This window comes from Podarcis raffonei, chromosome 2 (genome assembly GCF_027172205.1).
Source record: "Podarcis raffonei isolate rPodRaf1 chromosome 2, rPodRaf1.pri, whole genome shotgun sequence".
Classification (NCBI taxonomy): Eukaryota; Metazoa; Chordata; class Lepidosauria; order Squamata; family Lacertidae; genus Podarcis; species Podarcis raffonei.
This window is the reverse complement of record NC_070603.1, coordinates 34,089,096-34,109,566: the sequence shown is the minus strand read 5'-3', so window position 1 is coordinate 34,109,566 and position 20,471 is coordinate 34,089,096. Positions and strand designations below refer to the sequence as shown.

Below are 20,471 nucleotides of genomic sequence, written 5' to 3'. Positions count from 1 at the left end.
GGTCAAAACAGGCCACAACTTTATTGAATAAAGATGAAAGAGGTTTGGCTTGGGCATGGGACAATCAAAATACTTCCGGCCTTCCTGCCGGAAGTGAAGCATGGTCAATCCAGGTGGGGGTTGCTAAGACTTACATCAAATAGGGTGACCCCCCCAAGAGACTGCTGTTTGGGGGAGTGCCTTCGGCCCTGGCCCTGCCTGGTCAGGCAAACATGGCCACTCAACCCAGATCCCTTTAACAGGATACCTCAGTGTTTGGAGGAGCAGGCAGAGACTACAACCTCCCCTCCATCCAAGACAAAGGATTGCCCCAATGCCCAACCAGTTGTGACAATTGCTATGAGGTAGGCAAAACCACCGGGTCAGAGCCAATTAGCCCGGTGGGCAAATTCCTATCTGGCCCCTTAAAGGATGGCAACCACCGTAGCCACAGCAAAGTCCTTGACTATCTGCTTAAATCGAGGGTAGGCGGGCGGGAAAACCCAATGAAGGAACGTACAGGTAGTGCCCCAGGTGTGAGCTGCTTAAATGGGCAAGGGGGTGGAACCTAGGGAAGCCTTCCTGCCCTGTTTGCTCCGCCCCTTGGCACAGCCCAAGTCCCAGCCCGCATCCCCATTCACCAAAGCAGGGTGCAGGCTAGGATCCAGTTCCTGAAAGGTGGGGGGGGCATAAGTTCATCAGGAAAGACACGGCAGTTCCAGTTCCCCCATCAGGGCCCCAGTGGAGCCTCCGCCGTCCTGCCACAACGCCACACCGAGAGGGGTGAACGAACTTGATGGACACTTGGCCCGACAAATTGAAACTTCTCTTTCTTTTTCCTTTCTCCTTGTGCAGGACATAAAAGCAGAACATCACTAACCACAGTCTTGCCCATCAAACATGCAACATAGAATCCTTCCTGCTTTCACTTTCCGAAGCTCTGCTTCATTTAGCCAGAGCTTATTCTGGCAATTGGATTCCAACACATTGTAGTGCCCCTCTTTCCCCTGTGAGCTTCCTGGGAGACTTTGGCTACCCTCCAGGTTCCTTGAGCGGGGAAGACAACAGCACCATGAGCCTCTGGAGGAATTGGATGCTCCTCACCTGGGTGCTGCTTCCAGGTAAGGAACAGAGAAAGATGGTAGTGAGGGCACAAGTTGTTGTTGTTTAGTCGTTTAGTCGTGTCCGACTCTTCGTGACTCCATGGACCAGAGCACGCCAGGCACTTCTGTCTTCCACCGCCTCCCACAGTTTGGTCAAACTCATGTTTGTAGCTTCGAGAACACTGTCCAACCATCTCGTCCTCTGTCGTCCCCTTCCCCTTGTGCCCTCCATCTTTCCCAACATCAGGGTCTTTTCCAGGGAGTCTTCTCTTCTCATGAGGTGGCCAAAGTATTGGAGCCTCAGCTTCAGGATCTGTCCTTCCAGTGAGCACTCAGGGCTGATTTCCTTAAGAATGGATAGGTTTGATCTTCTTGCAGTCCATGGGACTCTCAAGAGTCTCCTCCAGCACCATAATTCAAAAGCATCAATTCTTCGGCGATCAGCCTTCTTTATGGTCCAGCTTTCACTTCCATACATCACTACTGGGAAAACCATAGCTTTTACTATGCGGACCTTTGTTGGCAAGGTGATGTCTCTACTTTTTAAGATGCTGTCTAGGTTTGTCATTGCTTTTCTCCCAAGAAGCAGGCGTCTTTTAATTTCGCGGCTTCTGTCACCATCTGCAGTGATCATGGAGCCCAAGAAAGTAAAATCTCTCACTGCCTCCATTTCTTCCCCTTCTATTTGCCAGGAGGTGATGGGACTAGTGGCCATGATCTTCGTTTTTTTGATCTTGAGCTTCAAATACTGAATTGCGAAAAAAAGACTTCATAAAGGGACGTGAGCTGTGTGTAGCAAGAGAGGGTAGGATCAGAGGCAGGGGAGGGCATGGCTTCTCTGCAGTTCCAGTCAATGCACGCTGCCATAGCTGAAGAATACTATCGCCAGATTCCTTAGGAAGAGAGTTTGCCCATGTGTACATAATGTTCCATGTTCCTGAAGAGCTACCCCACTGCTTACTGATTTGCCCAATCTATGAGGACTTAAGAGCAGAGTTGTTCCAATATTTAAGCCTCTCAGTTGAGAGATGGATTTGGTACCTTATTAACTTTCTATTAGGGTCCATGCTTGCACAGATGTGAACAGCGCTCACTTCCCCAATGAGCCCCTGACCCTACAGTGTGCTACAGTGTTGGTGCATTGTTTCCCAACCCAAGATTGCTGCTGTATATGTCCTTGGTTGGTCGGTGGCCATTTCATATGGCTGTGGTTTGCCATCATGTTATCAGTTTGGAGAGTCACTCCCTCCCCGATCTGACCATTCTTCAAAAGGGAGTTAGAATTCAGCGGCAGGGTCTTTGAAGTTGACAAAGCAGCTCTTGGTGCTGGGAATGTGGTCTGTATGGATGCAGTAACCTATGAATCAACAAGCGACATGGGGGATGTGTAATTTTATATTTTTCCATGATACTAGTTGGAGAGCTAATACCTCACTCCAGGTTTATTCTGCTTTTCAGGTTGCATGTCTGTTCTGACTGGTCCTGAAGCACTGAGTGGATTTTTGGGCAGGTCACTCTCTGTGAGATTCAAATATGATGCTGTGTTTAAGAAACATGTAAAATATTGGTGCAAAGGAAGTCCATGGAGCAGTTGTGAAATAGTTGTTAAGACGACAGGATCTGAAGAAGAAAGGACAGCTGACAGACTTTTTATCAAGGACAATCATACTGATTTGGAATTCACAGTCAGAATGGAGAACCTCACACAGCAAGATGCTGGGATTTACTGGTGTGGCATAGAGAAAACAGGCTATGATCCTCGATTCCCTGTAAATATTACTGTTCTCCCAGGTGAGTCCTGTTTCCAAGTTATACAGGAAACTCAAAAGAAGGAATAAATGTGAACTTGTGCACATTAACCCCAAAGGTGCTTACTGCTGGGTAAGTGTACACAGACTTGCAAAGATAATGTCACACCCCCCCCCAGGATGTCACCGGGGCAGACCACCCCACCGTGCACCCCCTTCCGACGCCACTAAGCATGCCAGAACTGCCCCCCTCCCAGGTCCAGGCAGGCACTGAGAGTAAGAGAACAGAAAGCTCAGAGGCAGAAAGCACAGACCAGCCAACATAGGGATGACATAATAGGAGAGATGGAGGAGATGGGACTTTACTCAGAGCAACGCCATTATCCAAGAGGTGGCATTATGCATCTCTCTCTGTGAATATTGAATAAATTACCTTGGTAAGAACTTCTTGTTTTCCCCCATTTCTGGCTGCCAGCAGTGAGGGAGGGGGATTAGGTTCCCTGTAGCCTGACAAGACCAGCAACATGGTGTCAACCTGATTGACTCCAATTAATGATTCTCTTTCTTTCCCCCAGAGACATGGCGACTGACTGGTCCAGTTGAAGTGCATGGATTTGAAGGGAAATCTCTCTCTCTGCGCTGCCGTTATCAACAAACCTTTGAAAATAACACTAAGAGCTGGTGCAAAATGAAAGAAGGCATATTTTTGTCTTCATGCGAAAGGTTAATATCATCAGATGGAAAGGTGAACATGGGCAGAGTCTCCCTCAGAGAGAATAAGAAAGAGCACTACTTTCAAGTGACCATGGACAGTTTGAATCTGGATGATTCCGGTGTTTATTACTGTGTTATAGATCGTTTCTTCTCCAGTATCAGACACAGGGTGAACGTGACAGTTCCTCCAGGTAAATGCTCCTCCTCCTCCTCCTCCTCTCCTTGTTTGTAATGATAGAAATGCAGGAATGAGGAAAGAAAAAAATCTCCAGTACATCAATTGTGTTCACAGCAATTGTGAAATAGTTGTTCAGACGACAGGATCTGAAGAAGAAAGGACTGCTAGCAGAGTTTTTATCAAGGATAATCATTCTCATTTGGAATTCAGAGTCAGACTGGAGAACCTCACACAGCAAGATGCTGGGATTTAGTGGTGTGGTATAGAAAGAACTGACTCTGATGTTGGTTTCCCTGTAAATAATACTGTTCTCCCAGGTGAGTCCCATTTCCAAGCACCACAGGAAACTCAAAAGACGGAATAAATGTGATCTTATGCACATTAACCCCAAAGGTGCTTACTGCTGGATAAGTGTGCACAGACTTGCAAAGATAAGGAGAGTTCCTTCTTATATACTTTAAATATATATATAGGAAGTGAATACAGTATTGTGGTAATTTTTCTCTTTCCAAAAGGATATTATATTGCCCGTTAAGCAGGTAAATAATGGTAAATGAAACAAGGCTTGTTTTATGTTGCTGCATGATGCTGGTGTAAAATTCACATTAGGGAAAACTATGCTTGCAGAATTGTCTCCTGTCACCGATTCCCCTGTCAGCAAGTTCAAAATCCCAAGGGACATAATAAAATAATGGGCGGCTTCCAACAGGGCATGCAAAAACACAGCAGCAGCAGAATAGAATATCACACATTAAAAGTACCCTGATATAGGTCTGCCTTCAGATGTTTACGGAAGATCATATAATTATTTATCTCTTTGACATCTTACTGGAGGGTGTTCCACAGGGTGGGTGCCACTACTGAGAAGGCTCTCTACCTGCTTCCCTGTAACTGAACGTCTCACAATGAGGAAACCCCCAGAAGGCCCTTGAATCTAGACCTCAGTGTTTGGGCTGAACAATGGGGGTGGAAACACTCCTTCAGGTATACTGGGCCAAAGTCATTAAGGGCTTTAAACCAACACTTTGAATTGTGCTCAGAAACACACTGGGAGCCAATATAGGTCTTGTCGCGCAGTGAAGTAAAAATGCAGGGTCAAAATTCACAGTAAAAAAAACCTTTACTGAGGCAAACAGACTTCTTTACAAACACTGTACCAACAATAATGGAAGAGAGCAAAATAAAAAGAAGTAAAGAGCACACTGAGCCCATGTATTTATCCTTCCTGGCTCCGTGTTACTTCCTGTAATTGAAACAATATTTGTATAAGGAATGAGTCAGCTAGAAGAATGAATCTTCACTTTTCAGCATTTTCCAGCACTTTACTGCTTCTGTTCTCAAAGGCCTTTGTCACATGACAGGTCTTTCAGGATAGATGTTATACAGTATAGTCCCAGCAGCCGCTCCCAGTCACCAGTCTGGCAGCCACATTCTGCATTAATTGTAGCTTCTGAGTCACCTTGAGCGCATTGCAATGGTCCAAGCTGGAGATAACCAAAGAATGCACCACTCTGGCAAGACAGTCTGCAGGCAGGTAGGGTCTCAGGCTCGCTTTTATGAGCCAGAATAGGCAAGGGTCGAGGAGACAGGTTTCACTCATCCAGGCACACTGTCTACCTCCTCAGAGGTAATCAGGTTGAAATTGATCTTATACAACTTGACTAGACAGAGCGCTGAAACTCTCCCACCCCAGCCCTGCTACCACAGTGGTGCCTACCTCTTTCTGAATCTGGGTGATTTTATCTGCAAAAAGCTTTGCAAAATCGTTGCAGGACATTTTGGAGTCCTTCTTGGACCTCAGTGGCAAAGGTGGTTCTGTTAGACTACAAACCACCTAAGAGTCTCCTGGAACCGCTTTCTGCAGATGCCATAGAGACAGTGAAAAGGGTCTTCTTTGCCATCGCTATTGCGATTTGGTAGGCTTTGCAATGAGCTCTAACCTATGTTCAGTCCAATTTAGGACATGTTTTCCCCCACTGGCGCCCTAGTTCTCTCAGAGATCGTTTCATTGCCTTCAGCCCTTGGGAAAACCACATGGTCATCCCAGCTCCATGCAATCGGAGAGGGCACTTCAGAGTTAACAGTCTAAAACCCTGGTTAGCTACACATTCCAGTGGGTCACCAGAGTATCAGCTGAGAGGCCATCAGCATGGGATAATAATGTATCCCCTACCCAGTGTTTTTTTTCTGGGGGGACGCAGGGGTACACATACTCCTAAACATTTTGTGAATCTTTGTACAGTACTTTTATCCATTTAGCTACTGTATTTATTTCCCCCGATTTGAACTTTAAAATGGTGATTTTCTTGAGTTAAAATGAGAGTACCCCTAAACATTTTTTAAGGAAAAGAAAAAGCACTGCACCTATCACTCTTTTGAAGCCATTTGGATCCATTAAGTGGCAGAGGCAGACCATTCAAATTGGTCTCACCTCCCTACAGATGGGAAGGGTTGCGGAGAAGTCTAGTTGCACCAGGAAGTGATCTGACCATTGGCACTTGTTTTGTTTGACTGGAACTATCCCTTATTTGCCAGTCCCTCTTCACATTTTCTGAAGTTCTTGGTCTCTTCAGTGTCTGAAGCTGTTCATTTCTTCATCTTTGTTCAGCTTCCTCCTCAGATTCAGAAGAAACAACAGCAATTAGCTGGCAGTCAGAACCTGATCTCTTTCTCACAACTACCACACAAGAACAGACAACCAAACAATCCTCCCCAGATTCCTCTGTGGATTCAGAAGAAACAACAGCAATTAGCAGTCGGTCAGAACCTGATCTCTTTCTAATAACTACCAAACAAGAACAAACAAACAACCAATCAGGCTTCAGCCGTATTCCAACAGAGTAAGTATTGAGCGTAGCGCGTTTCTCCGCTACCCCGGACGGCTTTTGAAGGCAGGCGGGGGGGGGAGCAAAGACTTTTGCCCACCGCCGGCCTTCAGAAGAGGTCCTGGACCTCTTCTGAAGGCCGGCGGGGGGCAAAAGTTTTTGCTCCCCCCCGCCTGCCTTCCCGGGACAGCGGAGACTTCTCCGCTGTCCCGGGCGATCTTAAAATGCTGGCGGGCGGCAGCGAAGCCTTCGCTGCCGACCCCCAGCATTTAAAAAGCCCCCGGGACAGCGGAGACTTCTCCGCTGTCCCGGGGCGATCTTAAAATGCTGGCGGGCGGCAGCGAAGCCTTCGCTGCCGCCCGCAGCATTTTAAAATCTCCCCGGGACAGCGGAGAAGTCTCCGCTGTCCTGGGGGCTTTTAAAATGCTGGCGGTCGGGAGGAAAGCCCTCCTGTCCCTGGAGCTTGCGGGGTGGGAGGTGGGGAGAAGGGCTTTTCTTCCCACCGCCAGCCTTCAGAACAGCCTTCTGAAGGCTGGCGGTGGGAAGAAAAGCCCTTGTCCCCCCCCCAGCCTTCAGAAGAGGTTGGGGGACAGACTGTCCCCGGACCTGGTCTGAAGGCGGTTTCCATAGGAACGCATTGATTGATTTTCAATGCATTCCTATGGGAAACCGTGCTTCGCAAGACGAAAAACTCGCAAGAAGAAAAAACTTGCGGAACGAATTAATTTCGCCTTGCGAGGCACCACTGTAGTCCTGTTTTCTTCTATCAGCAATTATATGATATCTGCTCAGAGTGGCTGGGGCAACCCAGTCGAATGGGTGGTGTATTACTATGGTTATGATTCTGTTTCATTTACACAGATACCTGATTTATGGGCTTTTCACCTTGAAAACCCTTATCTTCCTGGGTCTGGTCATTGCAATTATCTGGATGCATAGAAGATACAATCAGAAGAGACCTTCAGCTGCCACACGGCAAGAAAATGCTGCACAGTAATCCCACAGTGACCAATGTAACTGTTGTTAAGCTTCTTTACATAATATATTGTTTTAGCTAATGCTGTTATAACTCCAGTATTCAAACTATTTGTGTCTTAATAGGCTTGATCTTCCCTAAAAAAGAGCAGTAAAAGGTATGCCACAGGTTATTTAGATGCTTTCCTTTTAAGTGTGTTTTAAAAGATGTGGCCAATCTACTAGATTTGCAATCTCAATCATTTATCTGTAACTTGGACAACCCATCTGCAGCAAATTACAATGAGAGCTAGTTTTCATGGGCAAGTGCCACTTTTTGTAATTTTTATTGGAAACCAGGGAAGGGGGGATGTTTTCTGGCAAATTACCTGTGACCAATACAACAAACGACAATTCATTGACCTCTACAAATTGATGCAAAGCAAGACCCTCTGCACCTAACCCTTTAAAACGCATTCACAAGTTTCAGATCAGCACCGAGTCCCTGAAGGATGTTGCAATCTCCATGGGAATTTGGTCTTGATTTGTTTATTTTGAACCCAACATTTATCATCGTTTGCAGGGAAGGCAAATGTCAACAAAGTTCCTTTTTAAAAAACACACAAAAGAGTTGGATTTCATACTCATGAACATCATATTGCCATCTCTTGGCCAACCAATTTTCTTTTCAGTGTCTCTTTCCTTCAAATGGAACAATAACAAAGCTGCAAATTGACACCAGTACTTCAGTACACTACATTTTTCTTCTGAGCTTTATTTCCAAATACTCACAGTTCTCAGTCGCAAGGAATAATGTCCCTATGAGGTTAAAAAAAATATCATGTACACGTTGCACTCAAGATGGCTCTGAACCTTTTACAGGGTTATACTATTCCCTGAAACAATGCAAAAGACCTTTAGGTCCCGCAGCGATTTGGCGCTGTGGGTTAAACCACAGAGCCTAGGACTTGCTGATCGGAAGGTCAACGGTTCGAATCCCCACGATGGGGTGAGCTCCCGTTGCTTGGTCCCAGCTCCTGCCCACCTAGCAGTTCGAAAGCACCTCAAAGTGCAAGTAGATAAATAGGGACCACTCTCGGGCAGGAAGGTAAACGGCTTTTCCGTGTGCTGCGCTGGTTCGCCAGCAGCGGCTTAGTCATGCTGGACACATGACCCGGAAGCTGTCTGCGGACAAGCGCCGGCTCCCGGCCTCTTGAGCGAGATGAGCGCGCAACCCCAGAGTCGGTCACGACTGGACCTGATGGTCAGGGGTCCCTTTACCTTTACCTTTTTATGGCAACAATAAATATATCTAAACATAACACTGCTAATAGAGCAGGGTCAAAAACCAGTGCGGGCTCCTATAAATCCAAACCACATGGCTCCATAACCTGAACAATGGATTGGTACATGTTTCCTTGTCTCTGGGCCTCAGAGAAGTAAACTCCCTACTCTTAGCCCTTCCTCACCAGCACATTAACTGCACTGAGGGACTTCTGGCCTCCTCCTCCAGACTTAAGGTTTTTATTTTTATTTTATGCAAAACATTTTATTTAACTCAAGAAAGGACAAGTGTAGTAAGCGGGACTACACACACACACACACACACACACACACACACACACACACACCATTCCTCCTAGACACTGGCAAGACTTGGCCAGGAAGGGGGAGAAACCGCTAGTTGTTGCAAATCACAAGCCAAACGGTAAAGATGCCACCATCTCCTTTCCTGGACCACCCTCGAATGGGGTTCAAGGAGGGGAACCCCCCTTCGATATTTACCAGGTTTGCCCAGTCCCGAGTCACTTTACCGTGACGCAGACAGAAATTCAACAGGTAGGTGTCCAAATGGTAAGCTCTAGTTTAGCTTCCCCAAGCAAAGGCACAGGGTACAAAAGACAAAAAGTCCTTTTCCAAGGTTATTGAAAAAGCTCCTCAAAAAATTGCACATTTCTTAGAAGGTTACAAACAAAAAATAAAAACATTGTAAAGTATGACTAGCTAAAACCATACTCACACAGCAACAATAGTTCAAAACACAGCAGAGTTAACACAGCAGAGTCCTTTCACTGGTCAAACGCCCCCAGGTGAAGTACCAGGGCAAGATGTTCTGCCCTTTGCATTTGAATTCCCAAATCCTTTATCCTTAAAAACCCACGTGGAGGACAGGTTAGGGACCAATCATTTCTTCAGGTTAATTACCAATTTACCAATGGCTGTACCAATGGCTGTATACCCGCCCACCTGTGGGGAAGGGAGGGCAGATACTCCTGATTGTCAGGAGACCAGCACAGCTGAACTTTGTTTAGACTCACAAACCTTAAGATCAAAAGAGGTTCCCAGGCCTCTCTTACCTGTACAGTAAAGGTAAAGGTAAAGGTACCCCTGCCCGTACGGGCCAGTCTTGACAGACTCTGGGGTTGTGCGCCCATCTCACTTAAGAGGCCAGGGGCCAGCGCTGTCCGGAGACACTTCCGGGTCACGTGGCCAGCGTGACAAAGCTGCATCTGGCGAGCCAGCGCAGCACACGGAAACGCCGTTTACCTTCCCGCCAGTAAGCGGTCCCTATTTATCTACTTGCACCTGGGGGTGCTTTCGAACTGCTAGGTTGGCAGGCACTGGGACTGAGCAACGGGAGCGCACCCCGCCGCGGGGATTCGAACCGCCGACCTTTCAATCGGCAAGCCCTAGGCGCTGAGGCTTTTACCCACAGCGCCACCCGCGTACCTGTACAGTACCAGGCTCCTAAGTTGTAAATGGCTTGATAGCCTCCTGTGCCTTTTTACAACCCAATCCACACTCAGGCCCCCAGCTGTGCCAGGGTCTGCAAATCAGATAACATCTCATCCTGCCTAGAGTCAAGATGTACCAGTAATTGACTCACACTTCGAGAGACAGAGAGTTTTACTTTTAAAGAGACCAAACACCCATTCCCCATAAGGCCACAATCTTATCTCTCCCACAATGCCTCACTCCTGCGTGAACCAGCGTTTGACATACCAAGATTTCCCAACTTTACTACAACAAGAGGATCTAATGAAGTTTTCTTTAAGAGCGGACACACCACTGCTTCCTTCAGCTCCCCTAGGAATGTCCCCGTGCCAAGGGATAAATTGATAATTTCAACCAGGGGGATCCATGCAATGTCTGGGTACGCTCTAATCAGCCAAGACGGGCACGGATCAAGGAGGCAAGCGGTGGGCCTGGCAGCTCAGAGGAATCTATCCACATCAGCAGGGTGTATCCGGTCGAAATGGTCCAACACTGGAGCCGAAGACAGTGTTCAAACGGAATGTTTACCTTTATCTTTGTAGCTCTGTAAAGAAGAGGACTTGGGCAGGCCAGCTTTCAGGCAGGGCTCCTGTCACTGCCCCACAGCCTCAAGGCATGGATGGGCAGGCCTGAGGATACTTCTTGCAAGTAGATCACAGTTTTATACCCTGAAAACGCCCCCAAGGCACTGCATTCGGGGGTATGAACTATGGAACACTAATCCTCCATTTCCAGTTTCTCAATGACTTGACCTCCTCATGGCCATGAGTTTCCACAGAATGACAAAGCACTATGTGAGGAGAAATTTCATCTTATTGCTCAAGAGCTCATCACCATCAATTACCTCAGTTCCTGTGCGAAATACGTCTGCCATTTTGGAAAGTGCAAACAGCTCACCCGCAACAGTTGACACTATTCATCAATTATTTTTAGCCCCCTTCTTAGATATAGAAGAAGAATTAGCAATAACTGAACAGCCAGACCTTGCTCCCTCTATAAATATGACTGGCAAAGCACAACTGAGCATTCTGACGCCCTATTTGTAACTACACGAGCACCTTGCTGTGTGCTGACAGTCAGAGTAATTTCCAACTATACCATTTTCACAATGTAACGGGAATGTAGAAAATTGATGTCTCTGATAGTGCTTGAAAACTCATCGTTTCTATTTTGGAGAAGTTGAGCTCCTAGTCCTTATGGCTGAGGCAAAACTGCAAGTGGGGAAACCCAGCCAGATGGTCAGGTGTTGTTATTATTATTATTATTATTATTATTATTATTATTATTATTATTTCTTCCAGTTGCTGAGAAAAGAGGATGCTTAGTGGGGTTTTTGCTGGCCAATATCCTGCACAGTCTAGCATTTTCTATAGTCCTCATCTCCACATCTCTCCCTACATAGGTCATGCACACTGGGCCTTTTCCGCACATGCTTTGTCAACTAAGCTGCAATTTCCAGTATCTTTTTAATGGTCTGCCATTCTTCATTAACGGTATAATAAATTTTGTGCTGCTCAATATCGTCAAGTCTGGCCTCCCTTCTGTTATATATTAAGTTCATTGGTGGTCCCAGAAGTGATTTCTCTCTCACACATCTGAAACGCATCCTACATATTTTTGACCTGGGTGCTTTATCATTGCTTTAAAACTGCAGCCAAGCTGCCACATAATCTTTGCATATGCAGCACTTTTTCATTAGCGAATGGTGGGAAGTAGCTTTGTTTTCTTCTATTTTCTCTTCTGTTGCTGTGCTGCAGATATCTTATTTATAGGTACTTCCTAGTTCCGACCAGCTTGAAAACGCCCTTCTTCCTGTTTCTGCTTTTTGCAATTATCTGGATGCATAGGAGACACAACCGGAAGAGAGCTTCAGCTGACACACTTCCTGCCACACAACTCACTTGTAACCACACCGTCACTTTGTGCATCACAGGGAATTAAACCGTATGATGGTGGGGGAACGGGGAGCAGAAAGCCCTCTAATGAGGTGACACCACCATGAGAGAACTTCAGCTACTGCATCAAACTGTCCACTGTGAGGACAGGATGTTGGACCTGACTCGCTCAGTTGGTTAGAGTGCAGGGCTGATAACGCCACGGTTGCAAGTTCAATCCCCGTGTGGGACAGCTGCATATTCCTGCATTGCAGGGGGTTGGAGTAGATGATCCTCAGGATCCCTTCCAACTCTACAATTCTAAGACCAGATGGGCCACTGGCCTTCTGATTCAGTAGGGCTGTTTTCATGTTCTTATGGGGAAATACTGTGCATCTTGTCTTGCTTATCACAGCCCAGTTGTAACTACACTAGGTCATAGTATTGGTTAAAGTAATTCCGGTCCACTGAAATGCATTTACATTATTCTCCTCAGCTAGCATGTGTGTATCTTAATATAAAGGGGGGAGGGAATACACTAACCACAGCTGCTTGCATACTAAGGATTGCAGAACAGAATCTGTCCTTTTCCCCTATTTCTGAAGAAGGCTGAGCACTTCCGCTTTCAGGGGCGGGGGTTAAGTTATCGCCAGTGAGCTTTGAAGATTCTCTTTCCTGCCAGAAACTTGTGAGAGTATCTTGAGGCCTCTGGGAGAGATTGGCTACCCTTTACCTCCCTCCAACTTCAGCAGAGAATAGAAGCAGAATCATGAGACCGTTGAGGATGTTGTCTCTCCTGGGCTGGGTGCTAATTTCAGGTAAAGAAGAGAAAAATGCTACGTCAAGGCCACAGATCTTGAACCATAAGGAGGAAGTCTGCCAAAATGCATGGGATGTCACTACTGAAAGTCCAGAGATAGAAGACTCGAGAGACAAATGGTGGAAAGCGAAAGGTAAACATGCTATTTCTGTTGCAAACATGCTATTTCTGTTGCAAACTGGCATAGCAATCTTTTGCATGTGCATATACCCAAATAACTACTTTGGAATCTTACTGCGTATATGTAAGCATATGACCATATGACATGATGCCCTGATTTGTGGTTGGCTGCTGGCACAAGTTGCTGAATTGATTGGCATGCCCATTTTCAAAAATTCCTTGTTTTTCCCGGTGAATTAGAAAAACTGTTTGGTGCCATGCTTAGGGGCAAAGAAGCTCACCTCAGAATACAGTCGCGCATTACAAGACAAACATTTCCAAACTTCATAACCAACATTACACTATGACAATTCTGAAATTTCCATAAGGTGAGAAAATATACTGGTAAATATCCATGGTCACAAAGTGTGTATGTGTGTGTGTGTGTGTGTAGCGCGCGCGCACACACACACAGTAAAGAGACTATCCAATAATACAATAATGCCTGAAACTAGAACTTCTGTCCTAAATGATGCAGCCTGAACAACCTTTTCATTTTAATGCAGATACTTTGGTACCCTCTTTCTAATATCCACAAGCTGGTTTGCCCAAAGATGCTTGGTGCAAAGGCCACTCACAGGAAAAGCAGGGCCAGAGCCTCTCACAGGGGCTATGAGGAGAACAATTTTGTGAATGCTTGTTGCAGAGATGTGGAAAGACTTGTATTGTAATGAATGGCCTGGCTTGACTGCAGTGCTGCACACCTGTCAAGGACTGGCCTGAGGAGGAATGGTGGAGACTGCCCCCCCTCCTCCTGCACTTCCCAGAGAAGAGGGAGACAGTATAGATTTAGAACAGTGGTTTGCAGAAGGTTACAGTTCAGAGGCTGCAGAGGGGAGAAGCTGGAAAATATTGGGAGAGGAGCAGGAGGAGGAGGAAGCACCACCAGGGGAGAGACAGCTGACAGATTCAGTGTCTTAGGAAAGCATGCCAGACCCCCCCTCCCAGGTACAGGCGGGCACTGAGAGTAGGAGAACAGAAAGCTCAGAGGCAGAAAGCACAGATCAGCTGATGACGTATAATAGGAGAGACGGAGGGGGTGGGACTTTACTCAGAGCAACACCATTATCCAAGAGGCAGCATTATGCATATCTCTCTCTGTGAATATTGAATAAAATACCTTGGTAAGAACTTCTTGTTTCCTCCATTTCTGGCTGCCAGCCGTGAGGGAGAGGGATTGGATTCCCTGTAGCCTGACAACACCAGCAACATGGTGTCAACCTGATTGACTCCAATGAATGATTCTCTTTCTTTCCCCCAGAGACATGGCAACTGACCGGTCCAGTTGAAGTGCATGGATTTGAAGGGAAATCTCTCTCTTTGTGCTGCCATTATCAACAAACCTATAAAGATAACACTAAGATTTGGTGCAAAATAAAAGAAGGCTTATTGTCAGATTCCTGCAAAACTTTAATATCATCAGATGAAAAGGTGAACATGGGCAGAGTCTCCCTCAGAGAGAATAAGAAAGAGCACTACTTTCAAGTGACCATGGACAGTTTGAATCTGGATGATTCCGGTGTTTATTACTGTGTTATATATCGTCCATACCTTTTCAATATCAGACACAAGGTGAACGTGGCAGTTTCTCCAGGTAAATGCTGCTTCTCCTCCTCCTCTCCTTGTTTGTAATGATAGAAATGCAGGAATGAGGAAGTGGAGAAAGAAAAAAATCTCCAGAATGTCATTGAATAGATGAAATTCTTCTCTTCATGCAGTAACATACAGAATGCTGTTGATACAGCAGAGGAACTATGACCACAATTTTTGTTGATTCTTTTTTTTTTTTGCCCTTTGCCCCCCCTCACCCCCCTCAGATCCAGAAGAAAAGTTATCAACTACAGAAACACCGGAATTTATCACCTCCGTAGTAAAGTCTACCCACAGCCCAGATCCTACAGAGTGAGTATTTGGGTTTCTTTTCTATAACCATGTGAAGGGCTTTCTATGTAGGACCCACTTTTAATCTCTCCCCTTTTGTCGCTGACCACTGAAATATAAGAACCCTACAGCTAATCTCTCCCAGATTAACTGGGGAATAGATGCCTGTGAATATCTGTCCAAAATATGGTATTTATACTGATGTAATGGACAGCAGATGTTTCCCACAGAGGGAGCTGTGGTACTGGGCACTTTTGAGAATACTAGGTCTGAAGAAACTGCTACAACTTTTTGATTTTCATGTTGCTGCCCCGTGCTGCTGTTCGAACAGAAATTGGTTTTGGTTTTTACTATTCCATGCTTGCAGGGTTGGGAACACTTCTACTTCTATGACTTGCAGACTGATGGAGTAGAGCATTTTTGCAGCCCACTGAAGGAACTTAGAAACTGGGACTGGCAATGCTTAATCTGCATGATCTGGTGTCTCTTGACAGTCCCTTCAGTATCTGCTCTTGCGGGGGTTATGTTTGCAAGAATTATGACTGAGCAACAACAACAAAAGGCACAAGTATGTGTATGTCTAAAAGGGATGTGGGTGGCACTGTGGGTTAAACCACAGAGCCTAGGACTTGCTGATCAGAAGGTCGGTAGTTCGAATCCCCACGACGGGGTGAGCTCCCGTTGCTCGGTCCCTGCTCCTGCCAACCTAGCAGTTCAAAAGCACGTCAAAGTGCAAGTAGATAAATAGGTACCGCTCCGGCGGGAAGGTAAACAGTGTTTCCGTGTGCTGCTCTGGTTCGCCAGAAGTGGCTTAGTCATGCTGGCCACAGGACCCGGAAGCTGTACGCCGGCTCCCTCGGCCAATAAAGCGAGATGAGCGCCACAACTCCAGAATCGGTCACGACTGGATCTAATGGTCAGGGGTACCTTTACCTTTACGTGTATGTCTATAACCCAAGAGCCCACGTAAAAAACGTAAATCATTAAAATGCAAAAGGTTTGGTTAGCTAGAAATTTGTTTCCAAAACTTTCCGACTTATCATCAATTGCTGTGACATCGAACGGGTGGGAGCCACCCACCACAAACCCCTTTCCAAGGCCATTAATTACAACAGAAGCAATTCATAAATTAATTACAGTATTGCTGTTAATGATAATGATGATCAGTAACAAATTACCGTACATCATAAGGTACATGACTAAAACAAGCTGTATCTGTTGCAGAATCATGTATATGTTAGACTCTCCAATCTGATTGACTTTTTTGGGGTTTGCTCCCATTTTAACATCTCTGAAAAAGAGCAGTGCAGACCTCTGTGCACATTATCCATATCATCTTCTGTTTTCATCCTGGGTCAACACGACAATCTGGGGCAGCCCGGATGACGATGGTAATTTTGAAGGCATTTCAATCACATCGAAATATCTGCTTGGATTCTTGCAAAAGAAAATCCCTTCCCTATGTATCATTTTTGGGGAGGGAGGAGGAATCAGAGATTGACAGCACAACCCTGTGCATGTCTGACTAAGGTTGGATTGAGTTCAGTGAGACTGACTCCCAAGTAGATATGCTGAAGAATCAATAAAATAAACAAGTGGAACAAAGTTGCATATTATGTAAGAAGGATGTATTTTTTAAATGAAATGGCCATTGTTGAAATGGCTAATGGAAATATGTGAAATTTGATATTCTTTTTTTTCCCTTTTGCCAGGACCCCCGCAGATTCAAAGCTCTACATTTTGATATATAGTATCATTCCACTATTTATTCTTGTCTTACTTGCAACTGTGGTGCTGCTTGTGATGTCAAGGAAGACGAAAACAGGTCAGAGCGATGCTGTATTCTTTGTTTATTCCTGAGCACGCTTCCTTCCTACTTGAATTTTATTCCGCATAAACCTAACACAAGAGCTCTGTTAAACAATTCACCTCTGAATGTCACCTGTTTGTAAAACTAAGAGGCAACAATCCTCTGCACACATACTGTATTTTTCTGTGTATAAGACTAGGGTTTTCCCCTAAAAAATAATGTCCAAAATTTGGGGGTGTCTTAAACACAGATAGATCTCCCCCCCATTTTCTTAAACTTGAGTCCCCAAAAATAGGGGGCGTCTTATAGATGGAAAAATATGGTACTTAGGAGTAAGCTTCATTGGACACAGGAGAACCTGCTTCCAAGTAAACATGCATCAGTCTACAGAGCCTGCAACTGGGGGTGGGGGAAACCACATAACAGTGGGAGGTATTCAACTAAATTTTCATGCTGGTGACATGGGACTCCTCTTCCACCACTGGTCCCCCTTGCTGCCCCAAAATCTGTTCTGGAAGAGTGGGGGGAAGCCCCAGAACAGATAGGGTGTGTGCAGGGAGAGAATGTTCTGTTGCACAAAGATAAATACTTTTACTGATGGAGTCTTTAGAACTAGCTTAGATACAACCCATTGAGAAGGTGCAATATGAAGAAAGGAGAGACTCAGACAAATATTAAGGCCCAAGCTTCTTGGAATCTTAAGAGGGGCCTGAGTGACAGGGAGCATACTGAGAAGCCACATGGCTGGCAGTAGTGATTAGCAATATTTCAGGCTCTGTGGTCATAGGGCTGCAAATCTAGGCGCACTTACCTTGGAATAAGCCCACTGAACTCAACGGGACTTGCTTCTGAGTACATAGGCCTAGGATTATTTGTCTGTTTATTATTTATATACCACCCTTCATGCAAAGATCTCAGGGAGGCTCATAAAATAAAAGCACAGGATAAAAGCACAGAATAAAAATTCAGTATGATCTCCAGTAGGTGTAATTCCAGTGCGGAATTTCAGTCAAGCAGATCTTTCTTACCACCTAACCTCTTGTTGTAGTTGCTTAGTTTGACCTGATTTCCAATTGATGCATCCATTTCAGAATCACATTTTCAGAGAAAAGAGGAGCTAAATCTACCAGAAAGGGTAAGGCAAAAATCTCACATCACTCCATGATAAGATTTTTTATTAATAATATTTATAAAATAAATATTTATATACCACTATGTCATGAAAAATACATGAAAGTGGTTTGCCGCAATATACAAGGCACACTAATGCAATCACAATAAGTAGCACCAGAACAGTCTAAAATTCTTATTTCTGAGAAGTGGAACGGTAGTACTGAAGAGCAATGAGGAAGATCTTCAGATGTGGTGAAAGTGAGTCTTAAAATACCACAATGTGATATCACAGCTGTGGGTAAACCAGCCTCATATACCAAACATGCTTAAGTCTACTTAATACATAGAGCAGAGTTTTCCAGCCTGTCACTTCGGCTGCAGTGTATCACGCGAATACTCCCCGTGCTCCTCCCAGGGCTGGAAAGGGGTGAGTCTAACCTCCGGTTTGCTAGAATTACTGTGTTGCAAAATGATACATGTCTAAAAAGTGTGTCACCAACATGAAAAGTTTTGAAAGTGCTGTCATAGAGTAAGTAAGCTGTCCTGCCAGCCTTAGCCAAGTCCACTTCCCCTCACCTTGGGAGTTCCCTCCCCGGTCTACCTGAGAAGCTCAACATGTAAAGAGGTTCCAAACTAGTTGCTCCAGCTCCAACCGCATGGCTCTCATCAGCCATTCCTGATAACTTTCACCACTTTGGAACTAAACTAAATTTAGCCTGCACAACTTTTTCTGAACGCTGTATGGGTAGGCACATGAATCACACCTTTGAACAGTTTGTAAGTAAGCAAATGTTTAACTTACCAAACATGTGGTCTTTTCCTATGCTGGGGGAAGAGGGAACTCACAAGGGCATATTTTAAAGGTCTAACCATTTATATTTCCATGCTGCATATTTTGTGATTTTAACTCTCTGCTGGCACTCAGGAATTCTCCTTTATATACCTCTTTTTCCTTGACCACCAGCAACAGTGCATCTGCTAATACAGCCAAGATTTCAGCATACATTAGGCCTCATTCTTAAAAAGTTTGTTCTTGGTGGCATGTTTGCATTCTGGCTCCCTGGCAGAAATCTTCTTGAGTACCAAGTTAGGGCCATTTCAGATGAGTACAAAGCTCCCTTTCTGTGACTTGTTTTCAAAACTGCGTTTACTTCCCCGCTCACAGATGCCTACCCACAATACTGAAGATACTCAGAATGAGAACACCATTTCTGACCAGCCCCCAGACCATAATGAGACGGGACTCTACAGGATTGTTAAGGTCCTTCCTGAAAATGACTATGAAGAGATTCACTCCCAGGAAAAGGTAGGAAGAAAATGAATGCTGTAACCAGCATCCTTATTAGCCACTGCCATCTGTTTGCGCCAGTATGGGCCTTCGGTCTCATTCAGCAGGTCTCTTACCTACAGACTGCCTGAGGCTTGTTGTATACTTGTTAGCATTTGTAATCTAATTCTCTTTCAGACTTCAGAGGAGCAAGATGAGGTGTCTTATGCCAGCCTGGATATTTCAGATCATCATGGTCACGTCTACAACAACATAAATTTCTCCAGGCCAGCCCACCCAGAGACACCTGCTCAGGAGGTCTTTTATACAGAGGTGAAGCCTGACCATTAAATATATATATATAGAAATCCAAAAGTGTTTCTCTCAGTGCACTGTCATGTGGGTTTTATTATCCAGGCTCCAGACCACTTCTCTAGCTCAGAGACCCTTCCCCTTTAAAAGAGTAACTTGCAATAAAATGAGGTTGAATCACTGCTCTGCTTCAACAAAACCAGCTGCTGGGGAACGGGAAAATGACAGCAGATCCTACTCTTACAGTAAAAGGAAAATGATGGATCTGCATTAGCTGCAACCACATACAGTGAGAAAGCATATGCCAGAGAGGTAAATATAATTTGAGCAGGGAGGGAAGCTTTAATGTACCTTAATGCATGACTATATTCTGTTTATTTGCAGAATACCTTCCCCAGAAAGATTTGCCTGCTGCAGCAATTTGGGCACCAGGTGTTTTTTATCCCAGGCCTTTTAATTTCAATTATATGCTTTGGTAGTGTATTTAGATCTGGACCCAAATTGATTACTCTTTGCTGGGTGTGGTGGTGTTTTCCAGCTAGTGCTTATACAGTGGTACCTCGGGTTACGTACTTAATTCATTCCAGAGTTCCGTTCTTAACCTGAAACTGTTCTTAACCTGAAGCACCGCTTTAGCTAATGGGGCCTCCAGCTGCTGCCGCCGCGCAATTTCTGTTCTCATCCTGAAGCAAAGTTCTTAACCCGAGGTACTAGTTCTGGGTTAGCGGAGTCTGTAACCTGAAGCATCTGTAACCTGAAGCGTATGTAACCAGAGGTACCACTGTATTTATTCTATACTGGTTTTGATAGTTTTATGTTGGTTTCTGAGTTATTTGTATTGAGGTTATTTAACTGACCCAAATGCGTTTTTGTATTTGATTGCCTTCTGTACACCACCCAGAGGACATTGTTCAATCAACTGTTCAGGAAACTGAGAATAAAACAATAACAATAATCTG

General features: G+C 45.1%; 1 protein-coding gene and 1 long non-coding RNA gene across 3 annotated transcripts; both read left to right on the top strand.

Moving 5' to 3' along the window:
* The first annotated feature begins 3,314 nt into the window (after positions 1-3,314).
* Positions 3,315-20,424, top strand: LOC128407438 (CMRF35-like molecule 9). Of its 2 annotated transcripts, XM_053375808.1 has the most exons (7): positions 12,479-13,103; positions 14,391-14,723; positions 14,947-15,031; positions 16,723-16,835; positions 17,912-17,955; positions 19,099-19,239; positions 19,399-20,424. In XM_053375808.1, exons 1-7 carry the CDS (start codon positions 12,920-12,922, stop codon positions 19,549-19,551), a joined length of 1,053 nt encoding a protein of 350 aa, XP_053231783.1. In that variant the 5' UTR covers positions 12,479-12,919; the 3' UTR covers positions 19,552-20,424. The 2 variants fall into 2 exon arrangements, with proteins under 2 accessions (XP_053231784.1, XP_053231783.1); XM_053375809.1 differs by lacking the exons at positions 12,479-13,103; positions 14,391-14,723 and adding an exon at positions 3,315-3,735.
* LOC128407440 (uncharacterized) lies at positions 5,038-8,317 on the top strand. The gene is made up of 3 exons (XR_008328804.1): positions 5,038-5,256; positions 6,331-6,562; positions 7,409-8,317. It is a non-coding gene; the product is annotated as an uncharacterized LOC128407440 (long non-coding RNA).
* Positions 20,425-20,471: the final 47 nt, after the last annotated feature.